Below are 14,961 nucleotides of genomic sequence, written 5' to 3'. Positions count from 1 at the left end.
ACTGCACTGCAGTAGCAAAATGTGCTGCTGACTTACATACTCATACTCTGGCCAGACTCCTTCGATAGCCTGGTTCGCACAGTATGGCTACGGCCTCCCCTCTTTGTTGAAATTAATCTTAATTTTTTCTAGATGCTTCATCTTGGAACATAGATGGACCAACTTCTCTGACCTAATGCAGTTAATATCTTGGAGAAGCAATGGTCCATGCTGTGAACACCTAACAAACACATATATTGCCTCACTTTGTGTTTTTACGGCACATGCAGCTGTGAGCATCTGCTATGGATAATGCATGCTAGAATCTTCTAGTGTATGCATAGGCAGAAATATCCATGGATCTGGGATAGAAAGGAACTTTTTTCATCAGTTTCTTTCTTTAAATGTAGAAAATTGGCATTAGGATATATTTGTCATTTAATTGATAACACAATAGAACATTCAGCACTGATCTCTCTAAAATAATGAGGAGAAAACGTAGTTAATTTCTTACATCTACTTGCAAAGCTAACACACATTCTCTTTTCTTTGTTAAAAAGGCTGCAGATTTCATTAGGTTATTGATCTGTGACCTATAACAGTTTAAGCTACTCTGCTTCGATTCAGGTATTACCATTACTTCTAATACTACGTCTTTCATGTAAAATGAAGAAAACATAAAGCACATTCCTGTGAATGCTTTGATTAAATATGAAATGAAATCAAAGTAGGCAAAACATGGCATCTGAATGATAAGAAAACTCTAACGCAGTAGGTCTTGTACTGAGGAGTGGAGTTCTGTAGGAATTTTAAGTGTATATAATTTAAAACCAAACTGCCGACAGATGTTTGCTACAATACTTGTTAGAGGGCTTCGTTATTTTTATAACCTTTTAAATTCCTCTGATTTATAGAAAACGGCCATTTAAAGTCCATAAAAGTTAATCCTGACCATGGAATTATTTGCCTAAAACGAAATTTCCTCTCTTTGCTGAGGGCTTTGCCCACATGGGGAACTGTTAAAGGGCAGCTGTGTGGGGCTACCTGCTGCCTGAAGGCACCGAGCCCCTAGACTGTTCAGACAAGGTCTACAGGGGCCCTTGCCTCAGTTTCCAATGGTCTCAAAGTCTTTACACAAAAGTAAAGCGTATTCTTCCTTGAGTGCTTCCCAAAGTCAAACCAAAACCAAGAAGTCTTCTGTGCTTTTCGAGTGTGCAATTGTCAAAGATCAACAATTTATCTCAAACTCCATTTCCTCCATCACCTCTGATAACACTGTTCCTCTAAGATTTTGCTTCAGTACCAAATTTTGCCCCTCATGTACCAGACAGCTCATAGGCTGGCTTAAAAAAAAAAAAGTCATGAGAATGCTTTTATAATGGAAAAGAGTTTATAGATTACGGGATTTTCCCCTTTATCTCTCAACATTATCCAAGAGAATTTTGTTCTCACTACCAGGTCACTCACAATGGCCACTTACAGCACAAATTATGGTAGTCACTAGACAATATTTTAACTGCACAGACCTATCTCTTCAATTAACCGTCATGACTAAATTTCATGCTAGCCTGGAGCATGGTAAATATTTGCTGAGAGCAAATATTTGTTGTTTGCTTTTCAGTCATGGTGATTAATGCAAGTTAATTGGCAATCAACTCAAATTACAGCAGGACAATACTGGAGACTGGATGTAGAGCTTGTGTCAAGAAAGATTTTTCCCAAAGAGATAGGATTTATGGCAGCCAAATCTTGTTTCAGATTCTCAGGTTTGATGAATTAAACTACTCTGCTCCACTGTGCAGCCTCTCTAGACTGTGATTTTTTGCATATAATTTTTATATCAAAATGTAACCAATTCATCTAGCACACGTGATTTGCAAACATACTCTTCAGCACATGACTTCATAACTTTGAAGTCGTGCTAGCTGGATCTGCCTGAGGCGTTTCAGGTCTTCTTAGATATTGTGCTTTCAAGAAGCTCAGCTTTTGTCAACTCAGCAGATGTACAAGCCTTTGTACACTAATGGTAAGAGCAGATATCTCCTCCCAAAGCAATGCGTGGCTTTCCTCCTGAGCAGTCTGTTGGCTTGTGCAATGCCTTTTCCCATCTTTTTAATGTGTGAGCAGAACATACCCCTGCCTCAGGCACGAATCACTGCTACTCCTCTACTCCGGTTAGAGGAATTCCTTCCTTGAAAGGCCATGAGTATTGTGGCTTATGCAGTAATTGGTCCCCTTTCCCACAGCAAATTTTCTTTTTTTTTCTTTGCCTTTAGGCATCATTTTGACTCTAGAAAATGAGATTCCAGTTCTTTTCCTACAAGTCAGGGCTCTGGCTCACAAGCTGACCTGCTACAACAGCATGGGTGGAATGGAAATATGGGAGTGGAGCTATTTGGTCTAGTTACCAGTTGTTGTTTACTAGAATAGTAAGAACATAATGTTTTAATATCCCAACTCATTATGACCTGGTTTAGATATAACCAAACATCAAAGCTAACCAATGAGAAACAGACAGTACAGCATTGGCTCACTCACTGTACTATTCTATAGATGCGTGGAGACATAAAATTATTTTTCTGAACCAAAGTTTTATTTGAAAACAAAAATGTTCACAATCTGACTTTATGGCTTATTTTCATATTTTGGCATGGTATATTGTATTGAAAAAAAATGTCTTTAATTAAAGGCAGCCTTTTGAACATTACCCCAGACTTCAATTTCCATCTCCTGTTTTACTGCTTCTCTCTGTGTCCCCTCTCCCTCTCACATATACTCCATGTGTTTAACCCACCCTTAAAAACTTTCATTGCTTCCTTCCCTATTGATTTGCGAGTCCTCCTCTGAGATCTCGGTGCCTACACAACACCCTCTGAAGACTGTGCGTGCAGAGTATAGCCCCTGAATGCTGTTTGGGGTCTCCTTGCTGTCCCTATGGAGCGTGGCAATGTGCTGGCCAGGGCTGATCAGGAATTTCATAACAACCTTTCTGCCCAGCTCATGAGTGCTTTTCTGGTTGTCTCATGCTACCAGGGCTTCTGCTCAGGGTAACAGAGGAGAGTATTACAAAAGGACTGAAGCTAATCTGAGACCAGTCTGATCTCAGGATGATCTAGTCCACCTCTCTGCTCAAGCAGGGTCACCTAGAGCTGCTTGCCCAGAACTATGTTGAGTTGGGTTTTAAATATCTTCGCAGATGGAAGCTTCATATGCTCTGTAGGCTACCTGTGCCAGTGCTCAGTCATCTGCTCAGTAAAAAGGTGTTTTCTCAAGTTCAGATGGAGTTTTTTGTATTGTGCTATTGCTTCCTGACCTGTCACTGGGCACCACTGAGCAGAGCCTGGCAATTTATGCACATTGATTAGATTGCCTCTCAGCCTTCTCCATGCTGAGTGGTGCCAGCTCTCTCAGCCTCTCCCTGTACGTGAGATCCTCCAGTCCCTTATCATCTTTGTGGCCCTTCACTGGTCTCACTTCAGTAAGTCCACATCTTCCTTGTACTAGGGAGTCAAGATATTACAGGAGAAAAAGGACAGTCTTCTGGCTAAGGACAGTGTCATCTTGAAGACATAAATTAACTACCATTTATCAGCCCAAAGTTCTCATAAAATTTTGGCTTTGATCTCTCTTTGTTTCACTGTTTTCGCTAACAAGCAGACGTACCACTACAGTCTACTAGCAATGAGTTCCCGGATGAAGACGTGTTTTTGCCAGTGCCTCTGCTAAGGTCTCAAGTGCTTTTCTGAGAGCCACAGATACAATTACCTGTGATCCCTCATATGCTTCAGAGTAAATGAGAAGCCAGACTTTAGGGAAAAGGTTCATTTCCACTTGCTCTACACACCTGCAGCTGCACCATTGACAGTAGTGGAAGCCTCCAGTGACTTGCTAAGATGCATATATCTCAGGTGTACATGGTGTGTTCAGCTACACTGCAAATGCATGACGTCACTTTTCATCGAATATGAAGAAATATTGAACAGATGACTCAACAGAGAGGCCAGGGTCCCACAGAAGGAAGTACCAAAGCCTACAATCTGTGTCACAATGCAGGTGCATATCAGGAGTAGGATGAAGGTAGTAGAAAGTCGTTTTTAAATCATGCCAACATCTTTGAGGAATCGCCAAAACAAATCATTTATGTTGCAGTTAATGATGACTGACATGAAGCCAACTCTGTAGAAAAGCTCTCAACTCCATCCGTGGAACTATTTAATGAACTTTAGTTGAACAAGGCAGTGTCAGAGCTGTAAGCAATATATGTGTCCTAGCATGGCACTCCAGTAACATGGTGATTCATTGACTGGCACTGTTTCCCCAAGGCAATGTGCTGTGCTGTGCAGATCAACCAAGAGCAAGCTTGGATATTCTCATGCTACAGTTGGTATCATGCATGGGAGTATGTCCTTTAAGCTGTGCTCGTAGTGCAGGCAGGTTATCCAGGCTCACCAGTCAGTTTCAGGAGGATTCTGCCCCCCAAAAAACAGCTTTAAGAATTAGCTTAGTGTTCTCACATTTTTGTGGTCTGCCAGATAAAAGGTTTGGGTTGTAAAAAATGTCTTCTCTGTAAAACACTTGTTCAATGTATGCATGCCATTTTCCTTGCTGTTATGCTGTATTGTAGCTACTGTATGGTCACTGGCAATCTCTGAAATAAAAGGAAATTGTTTGAAAATCATGCTTAGGTGAAGGAAGCACTCAAGGAAATAATAGAAACAAATCCAGTGAATGGCATAATGAAAAGTGTAGTATTTTTCTGCTGTAGTTTATATGCTAAATAGTTGCTTCTGTCAATTTTTCATTTATTTTGTCATAGGCTGAGTACTTCTATGAGTTCCTGTCTTTGCGCTCATTGGATAAAGGCATAATGGCTGATCCAACTATAAATATCCCTCTGCTTGGAACAGTTCCTCATAAAGCATCAGGTTTGTGCTGTTGATATTATAAATTGTATTCCTGTAAAAGATATTCCACAGCTAGTAAAGTCTAAATGTTTTATTATGAATTGCAGTTCTGAAGTTTATTGCTAAAGAGATGCTTGCGACAGTGCTTGACACTGAAGTTTGCGAGTGCCTTGCCTGACTACAGCAGCATATTTTGTCTGAGCCAAGTCACATGAAGCTTTTATGTGTAGATAAATCAGCAGAAACTTGTGCAAAATTGTTGCATAAAATTCATGTGCATGAGTATTATTACTTAAGTTGTGTAATATTTGGAAAACAAAATCTTTGATCACTGTAAGGAATAGTTATAAAATTATTCTGTTTCTCAGAGCTTGCAGTTTGTAGATGTTCTGCTTTCAGTTGGGGTCAGCTGTTGTCATCAGGTGTTCAGCTCACAGACACAAGTTCTGATTTAGAATATTATGATTTGCCACTTTTCCCTTAGTCATGCATTCTTAGTCCTTCACTGGAGTTTATAGCCCCACAGCAGAGGCTGAGCCCAAGCCAATGTGAGTGCTCCAGAAGCACCGTGCTGCACAGTGAGCCAGTGGAGTAAAAAAGCTTTCCATGAGAGGTTATCAAATCCACTTTGCTCTCAAGTGGATGAATAACAGTCTACACGATTTTTTCCAGGGCTACTACATGGTAGTTTCTGGCAGCAAGTCAGAAATGTACATCTGTATGATAGTAGTGTCTTAGGGATCATGGTTTCATGATCAGCCTTAGCCAACCTAAGACCATGTGGGATAAAATACGAAAGAAATGGAACAGGAGGATGGGGCTGCAACTGGAGCACTGATATACAGGTTTACATCTTTGCTCAGTATTTCTTTCTCTTTTCTTTTTCAATGTATAAATTCTGAAAGTTCATGTTTGATATCCTGCATTTTCCGCTTGTGGTAGAATGATGTCGAGGTAATGTTGAAGCTTTTTGCTGTGGCACCTGGTTAACATTACTGATTGGTGTCTCTTTTCAGTGTGGATTGAATGACTGGCATTGAAAGTGGATTTGTGTGAAGAGTGCTGCAATAGTTGTACCGTAATTGCTGCAATCTAATTGGTTACAAGCCCACTAAGTTGGCAAGTAAAGACATTTAAAAGTAACAAAAAAGTCACAAAGACAAAGTTCTTGTTAAACATTATTTCCGTCTCCATATAAAGCAGGTAAAATACATGGGAAGCTCTGCACTCGGCATCCTCTAATAGAAGCTAGTTTGTCCAGTAATTTTTAGCTATCTGGAAAGGCTAGACCAAAATGATCTCCTTCTGACTGTGTTTAGGAAAATGTAATCTACAAGTGCAGGGAGGCCGGAGATGGGATCTCATAGTCCCAGCAGAAGGTCTGTTAACCATCTTGTTGGGAGGTCTGATTAAAGCAAAAAGGACTTACCCTGTTTGCAGCGCTGGTACCTCAGTTCCAGGACTAACAGGGGCATGTCCATGTTGTTTCCTTACGTGGATCATGTGCAGCGTGCCACTGCGCTTAATATACATAAGCTGTATTTAAGGCCTGTTTGGCTTTATAGTGAGTCCAGTGTTTAATAGGGATTGATAATCAGTACACGTACAGTATTTGAAGCATGTACACTCTTTAACAGTGAGCCACTAGTGTGATGGTGGTTTTTTTACACTGCCTGCTAGCTGACCAAAATTAGCTAAGTAGTCTTAAATAAACACATGCTATAAAAGTAGTGAATGTTTGCTACTTTGTAGTTATTTCTATAATTTATGTGTTTGCAAAACAGCTCTGACAAATCTAGTCTAGTTTACCTGGATCTACTGCATTAGCAAATAATTTTTCTACACATATGCATGTCAAAAGAAATTCAGTCACAAGCTTGTATTTAGTAACAAATCAACAGTAGTGAGCTATTTCTTGAAAAAGCATTTTAGCCCAAGAGATAACATTAAAGACAATTAAGGAGGAATAAAAGAGGAAAGACAACTGTATTAAACATGAGAGTGGGAAACAAGAATGAGGATGAACAGTTAGATATCTTACTCAGAGGTAGTTGAACCCAGTGGTCTTGTCAAAATCAGTGGACTTTTAAAACTTCTTTGAGGATGTTGGCCTACCACCAATAAAGCATAAGGATGGCTTTGGTGTTTCAGGGCCTGCCTAGTGTGTATTTTCTCTTACGGACAACAGTGGCCATAAGAAGAACTGTGGAAGAGTAGAAGGAGGGCAAGCATATGTGATACTTCTGTTTACCCTCTCAGCTCTGACTAGTTTCAGCTTGGAGTATTTCCTGAGTCTTAAGTGATTTGCCTTCTTTATAACCCCACATGGTTTACAGATCTCTCTTCCCAGTACTTGTCCAGGCTCTTCTTGAGTCCATATTATCTTCTGGTATCTCAAATTGCTTTGACAAGGAGTTCACTGCTTCCCATTGCATGAAGATCCCCCTCCTGTTGTTTCCAGTCTGTCTGTGACAGCTCCACCTGATGGACACTAGTCCTTGTACTGGTAGAGGCAGTTAATCCATACCGTTGGTCCTATCCATGCCAGTCATGATTTTGTAGATGTCTGTTACGTCCCCCCTAATTTTTCTCTTTCCCAGGCTGAAGAGTCACAACCTATTCAATTGCTGCTCCCTGGGTGTAGCCTTGTTGTCCTTGTCTCACCTTTCTCTGATCCAGTATCTCCTTAATGAGATGAGGTATCAAATTCTTCTCAAATTTAAATTAGATTTAAATTACTTAGGTTCCTTAGATTGATTTGAAAATCCCACCCCCAAATCCCATGATTGCTACTTGATTCAGTGCTCATGACACGAGTATTGTTACGCCTAAACACGTGGTAAGATGTTAAGGAGGCTGGAGAAGATGCCTTTCAGTGAGATCTTAAAGAGTTCAAGACTACCCAGCTTGTCCAAAAGAAGATGTTTGAGAGGAGTGTGGGTACCTGCCCAATGAGAAGAGGCCAGCTGTGCATTTCACAGGGGAAAGCCTGCAAAGTAGATCTGAAGATCCGGTGGTTCAAACTGAGGTCAGCAAGTTCGAAACGAAGTCAGGCGTCGTTGGTAGTGACAGTGATTAACGTCTTGAACACCACAATGAGAAAGTAAAAGCAGCTCTTGGTCTGTGCCCAGAAGAAATGTAGTAGCTTGTGATTGAGAAGGAGCTGGGCCTCTGAGTGACCTGAGCCGACCCCTCCTGCCCCTGTCTGCACCAGCCCACATGAGGCTGTGCTGATGCCATCAGTCCAGCTGACACCCCTGGGCTGCCAACACAGCACGGCCTCATGCGGGTCACACAGTGCCCCAGCCCACTGGCCAGGCTCAGGACACCTCCTCTCCCTGCCCACTGCTGGTGTTCACACATTAAAATGTACATGCGGAGCAGCCAAAGGTGCTGAAACTCTTTCCAGGCTTGGTGGGAGAAACTGGTGCCTTCTCCAGGTGCAGCAATGTCTGTGCTCACTCTGCCACGCTGACAGAGAAGGACGTGGGCTGCAGGGCTGTGCGTGGACTCCCACTCCTCCCCAGATCCTGCATGCCAGCGTCTGCCAAGATTGGTAATTCAGAGATGTGCCTGAGGCAATCCCACCCCTGAGACTGTAGGTGGCTTTTGGTGGTGGCTTTTGCATGGTAGCCAAGTGGGTAAAGCAATTGCCTGCAAACTTGAAGACCTGTGCAAATGCACAAGAGTTATCTCAACCTGCCTCTACTGGAGACAATTCAGTGAACCTTGTTTTCCTGAACAAAAGGAAAAGGCATCAGCACCCCGAAAAAAAGGATTAGACCTGCATCCTCCACATCCTCTCCCAGGAGAGCATTCTAATTGCCAGCTAAAATTAAATTAGATATAAATCGCTGGGTTTCCTTAGGTTCCTTTTCAATAAATTTTCCTCACTCTGGCTAGAGCCCTCTGCTCTGCAGCCCTGGGTGCAAGTGCTCCAGAGGATGCAGAGGTGTACATGTGCAAGAGAGGCAATTCTGTGGCTGATGGGATGATGGTTAGCAGTGTAAAGCCCCGAGTTGTGACTCCCTCTCCTTGTTTTTAGCCAATGATGGGCAAATGTAAATTGTATCCTGAATTTGGGAAGCAGGGGCCAGACCTGAGGTTTGCCCTGCTAAGTGCTTCTGTAGCCCACAGGATCTCCCGGCCGTGGTTCTGGATGCAAAGGAACCACTCTTTTGCTCTGTGCTTGGTTTTGACTGTAGTGCTGTTGCTGCGTGCTCAGCGTTATTCAAACAGGCATGAAGAAGCAGGGATTCAGGCAGAGTTTAAGGACTTTGTCTCAGCTCTGAACCACCACAGAGCTCAGCCAGAATCCAAGTGCTTATGACTCTTAGGAGGGCCCTTTACTGCATTTCTATGTGCCTAGGAGTTCAGATACAGGGAAAGTCCAAAAATACGGATGCTTCCAGGGTGGGGAGTGCTGGAATAAGGGGTTTCTGACCTGTCCCCTCGGACTTTAGCCCTAAGAGATGAATGCCTGATCTTTGCCCTAGGCATTTAAACCCATAACCAAATCTCGGGGGAGATGAGGGGTTTGCTACTGATTCAGTGAAGTCTGTACATGACTATAGTGCCATCATTAAATGTCTGCCACATCTTCCTCCCCGTAGAATTTGCTCAGCAGTCACGCTCATCCTACTACAAGCTCTGATTTCCTGCACTTGCACTGTAAGAAGGTCACTGCAGTTTAAGAAGTTTACTGCATTTAACCTGTATTTAATCCGCTGTAAGAGTTTCCTTCTTACTGTATGGTTTCATGCTTTTTGTAACAGTCTTTTTAAAAGATTGGTGTAGAAGTGCTTCAACATTGAAATTGCTTTATAATGAAAACTACAACAGACCTTTCAGATTGTAGGACTTAGCAGAAGCAGAATGTGTTTCAACGCATTATTCTGTATTCTAAGGCAACAAATAACAAAAATAGCCCGATTATGACTCGCAAAATTTTTTATAAGAAGCAATTTAAAACAAATGAAATGTAGGGCTGTTAGCTCAATATATGGTTCTGAAATTAAGACCAGCTTCGGAATAAATGAATAAACAGTTTGTATTAGCTGGATCTAACTTATAAAGCAGCTAGGAAGAGCCAGTTTTGAAGAAAAGAGATAAAATCGTTTCATCTGAAGATTATTTGAGATCACTTGTGACAATCACAGAAGAGCATTCCATAGCTCTGAGGTATCATGCTTGCTTCCTCATTAAAATACTCCAGATTTACTGGCCTTAATTATTTGCTTAAACTCTTTGTAGTTCAAAAGTTTTTGAATACTTTTCCTGGAAAGGCAATCTCCAAATATCGTTACACTTAACAAGTTCTATCGGAGTGATGCGTCTCTGTCTTCTTTTTAAATATTTGCACCCATGATCTTATTTATCAAGTGTACCATCTTGCCAGCACTTTATGGAGTAAGTTTTGATTAAATCAGTATCTTATTTAAGTATTAATTGCAATACCCAAACCTGCAAAACATGTCTAAATCAACATTTTTCCCCAAAACATTTAAGATGTTTTTGCAAAAGTTCTATGACAGCCAGCAAAATTTAGACTCAAAAGTGATCAACTCCGCTTAGAAAATTAAATATTGACTTCCAGCTTGTTTTGGTGTGTCTTTAGATACCTCCACATGAATAATCGCCTCATCTGCAAGCAAGTATGTTGTGTTAAGGTCACTGCCTGTGCTGCAGGCTGTTGGGCTCATCTCCTGTGCTGCTGTACTTCCAGTCCTGGAGCCACCTATGAGTAAGGTGGTCTGTGTATCTCTGTGTTACAGGTTTTCATCAATGGCATTACTCGAAAGCTTAAATATGAATATTATCTATATTTTTTAGTATTTCGATGTATGCTTTTATATGTATATAGATATATATGCTTGTAAATATAAATATTATTATTATTCTCTTTTAAGTTGTTCAGGTTGGATTTCCTTGCCTTGGAAAACAAGATGGGGTGGCTGCATTTGAAGTGAATGTGATCATAATGAATTCAGAAGGCAATATTATTCTCCAGACCCCTCAGAATGCCATCTTCTTTAAAACCTGTCAGCAAGGTAACACTAAAGAGAACACGCTGGATTACTCTTAGACCAGGTCACCTTACTTTCTTATGTTTCATTCAGGATAAGAGCTAGAGAAGATGGAAGTAAAGTGGTCACACAATGTGTAGCAATGGTGGTGAATGCCAGGCTGTTATGACTCTGTCTGTGGGTTTGCTGTTCATTTACTATATGTTTACTAACTCGTTTCTTACTGTCAACTCCGTCTCCCTTAGCAGATTAGGTTGGAGGCATTTCTTCTCCTGTTCACGGCTCATTGTGTCAAGGATATTGACAGAAATGTATCATATGAGAAGCAGCTGTTATCGAATGATTTGAAGTACTTGGAGGAGGGCTAGTCCTGAGAAAGCAAGCTGAGGCTTACGCTTCCAGAAATGGCGCATAATTTGGAGAAATGAACTTCTGGGATCTATAGTAGGGACAATGACTTCAGTTAATACTGTTTGGTGCCTTAGTTCAATGGTTCCTTAAATCTCAACTTGCACATCTGAACCAAATGCAAAAATCTGAAATCAGAATATTTTTGCAAAATTTTACCTTCTCTGTAGCTCAGAGGGCAACCTCTTGGTTTTGGATACAGGCCAGGTGGTGGAAGCTGGTCCTCAATACTTGCAGCCATCAAGCAGTAAAGACACAACATGCACTGGTAAAAGAAGGGCAGCATGGAGTTATTGCAGTGTTTACTTGGAAAGGAGGCAACCTGTTTAATCAATCAATCTGTGAACTATAAACACTATGTAATAAGACTTTTGGATTAATTTGATACACTACAAACAACTATAATTATCACTTTGAACTTAGGCTGTGGAAATTGAAATATCGGTATCTCAGATAAGGCAGTTATCCCACGTTGTGTGCAATTGTATCAAATTAACCCATGACAGGGCTGATTGTACAAAGAGTGAGATTTTTATCCTCCTTCTATTAAATCTTTGTTCCCAGTCTCACACTTTCTTCTCTGAGCTCTTTTTTCTGAGCTAATTGATAGTAGTGTAGCTTCAAAGAGCAAGCAGCAGGAGCAGGAGCTGTTTATTCTTTGAAACCTCACTACACCTAAATAGCAAAGCTGCTTGTCTCCTTTGAAGCCTTGCTGCTGCCGATTAGCCCAGGGAAAGAGGAGGAGAGGAAGAAGAAGTGGGCAGAGAAACAGGAAGGAAAATGGGAGCTTCATGGAAGTAAAATCAGTCAGATCTCATGTACAAAGTTGTGTGTGCAATGTAAATAAAACACAAAACATTTGCTATCTTTTTATTTTCAGTTCAAAGATACTGAACTTAATAAACTTTGGAAATAGTGTTGAAGTAATCTAATAGAACAAAGTTACAGGTCTGTGCTGTGGAAAAATGTGACTTAAACAGAGAGGGCTCCAAACTCAATTTAGCAGTAGTACTCATCCAAGTTATTGTTTCTGTGCTAGTTGTTTGTTGGTTTTGTTACTATTTTGATATGAGATGCAATATTTAGCAGTTTAGCAGTATTGCATCATATGGCCTCTCAGAAAAGCTGGGGGCGATTATTGTCCCAGTCCTTTGTTCCTGGAGCCAGTTGAGAGAGGCAAGAATGACTTCCCAAACTCTAGAGGTGGGCAGAGGAGGAGTTTCTCACCTTGTCTCTTCCAGCACAGAGCAGGTCACTCCCGCTCCTGCCTTCTACCCAGCGAGGTAGTCACCACAGTGTTTTGTGACAGATGCTGAGAAGGATGAGAATGTCCTTACCGGTTGGTGTTAGAGTAGGGGTGAGTTTCCTTCCTCTGGAGGATGTCGCTCGTGGCGAGGAGCTGTGAATCCTCCTGCCAGGGCACTGGTCACTGTTTCCAGTCATTCTCGGCCATCCAGAAAGGTTCCTGCCAGAGAAGGCAAGGGGAGTGAGGGAGCAATTTTGTGGGAGAGGAGGGACTTTCTTGTGGCTAAGAGGTGGCCACACAAAAAAATTTGTTTTCCTATTTTCTTGTTTGAAATGGTATGTATTTAAGCATGCATTTTCTGTAATGAATAGGAGCTCTGCATTCGGGTACAAAGAGAGAAGCTTTCCCAGAAAGAGTCCTAGACAACAGTATTGGAACACAATAAGACCAAAAATTCTTTACCACTATCACTACTGCTGCAAACAGCTTTACTTTCAAAGCAACACTTTTTGCTTCATATGTCTATGGCCTGGGATACAAGAGCGTTTTAAAATTACATCTTTCCACCTTTCTCTTTCCTGTTTGGCAGTTGTACACCATATCCAGCCACCTGGCCAGTACATTGGATTTTCTTTCCTTTTTTTTAGTCTCAGAGTTACCCTTCATATCCTACTGAATAGAAAGCTATTACATGAGTACAGCAGAACACTGCTCGTAGTTATAGCAGCAATCATTTACTGTGGCTCTACTCAGCTATTAGATAAATTTTCAAAAACAAAAGTTTATTTGTGTGTGTCTAACAGATATGTCACCTGACTCAAATATCAGAAGGGAGAATCATTCAAATTTTTTAAGTCCAAGATTATGCTTTCCTCTCTATTAATAGGAGTTACAGTTTAAACAGCCTCTGTGGGCTGCAAAAATGTCTCAGGCAACCTGATCCTCCTGAGTTTATAGACATCCTGCTACTCCTTGTCACTTTAAACAAGAGGACGCTAAAGGCTGTAACTGCTTCAGTTTGAAGCAGTTGGGGATCAGTGTGAATCCATGGTACATCTTTACAGCCTAGGGATGGTAGGTGCCAGCAGTTCCTGATGAGGCAATGGAAAAGAGGTAAAGATGCTGTTGGCAGGTGTTGTCAGTCACGTATGTTTACAGAACCGTTACACTGAAGGAAAAATAAAAGACATGATGCCAACATTACAGCCAATTGCTGTCTAATAGATGGCTTCCAAGTTTGGGTTGAGATATATAGGTCTACCTCAGAGTTTTTGAACCTTGTCACTTGGAGTGTCATCCAGCATAACATCAAGATGAGAAGGTCATGCCTACTCTGCAAAAGCTGCCCTGTGGTCCTGGGACCACTGAGCACAAGTGATGTTCAGTTTTTGTGAGGGAATAGGCAGCCTCTCCTGCCTGCCACCTTCTCTGTGAGACATCTAGGAAGGTAATTTTGAGCAATTGTTTTTCAACCCAGCAGTCATGTTTTCATAGGGTTCCTTAGGGTTCAATTTGTGTTGCCTCTTGTTCAATCAACTTTGGTGTTTTGAGGATTGCGGTGGTAACCAGAGGTATTTCTCATCCTTGCATGGTGCAGCTAATGTTGCCAAATGCTTTAACCAGTGTTTGATCAATAGTTGAGATGTGAATGAGTTGAGTGATGATATAGGACCACTGTGCAGGAGTGCTTTCATCTTCCTTTCTGACCTTCTTTCATCTAACCTTGAAGCTGACTCTTTGAATACAGATTTCATCACTTTGTCACCTCAATAGTAACAGATATAGTAATTAATTCAATGCAAGTTGCAGTGCAGTCTAATTAAAGCTGCAGAAATTGAAACTGGTCCTGTGTACTAAGGGCAGGTCTAACCAGTGGTACGAGTCCTGCATGGGCTGCCTGCTCGTTTCCGCACAGAGGAGAAAGTGCTGGATTGTGCAGAGCATCCACATTACTCTTGCTCTTACAGAACAGCAGAGCAATGGAATTGCACAGCCTGTCAACAGGCACGTCGTGCATTTGTCTGAGCACGTGATGAAACCTCTGTTTGTAGACTAACAAAAAAAAGAAGCTAATTTCTCTTGAGGAGGTCTTAGCTGAACTTCCATTTCTGTCAGCGTTTGCCTGCCTGTCAGGAAATGTTTTTACTGTTGTCTCAAAGGAATATATTGATCTTACTGAAAGCTGGCTGACAGTTGAAGTATGTAATATCCAATTAAGATTGTCATTATATTTTATGAAGCGGAGTGTCCAGGAGGATGCAGAAATGGAGGGTTTTGCAATGAAAGACATGTCTGTGAATGTCCGGATGGATTTTATGGGCCTCACTGTGAGAAAGGTAATTTTTAAAAAAATTTCTGAACTGTCTTCTTTACCATAATCTCAGCAAAACTGTAACTA

General features: G+C 41.3%; 1 protein-coding gene across 1 annotated transcript in view; it reads left to right on the top strand.

Moving 5' to 3' along the window:
* The window catches only part of WIF1 (Wnt inhibitory factor 1), a 44,624-nt gene that overhangs the window by 19,291 nt on the left and 10,372 nt on the right, over positions 1 to 14,961 (top strand). The window contains exons 3-5 of the mRNA XM_086610815.1: positions 4,796 to 4,904; positions 10,793 to 10,933; positions 14,804 to 14,899. Of these exons, the coding sequence (XP_086466941.1) occupies positions 4,796 to 4,904; positions 10,793 to 10,933; positions 14,804 to 14,899 (346 nt within the window). The remainder of the gene's footprint in view (positions 1 to 4,795; positions 4,905 to 10,792; positions 10,934 to 14,803; positions 14,900 to 14,961) is intronic.

The sequence above is a fragment of the Tauraco erythrolophus genome, chromosome 4 (assembly GCF_009769465.1).
Source record: "Tauraco erythrolophus isolate bTauEry1 chromosome 4, bTauEry1.pri, whole genome shotgun sequence".
In the NCBI taxonomy this organism is placed as follows: Eukaryota; Metazoa; Chordata; class Aves; order Musophagiformes; family Musophagidae; genus Tauraco; species Tauraco erythrolophus.
This window is presented reverse-complemented; position numbering and strand designations above follow the sequence as displayed.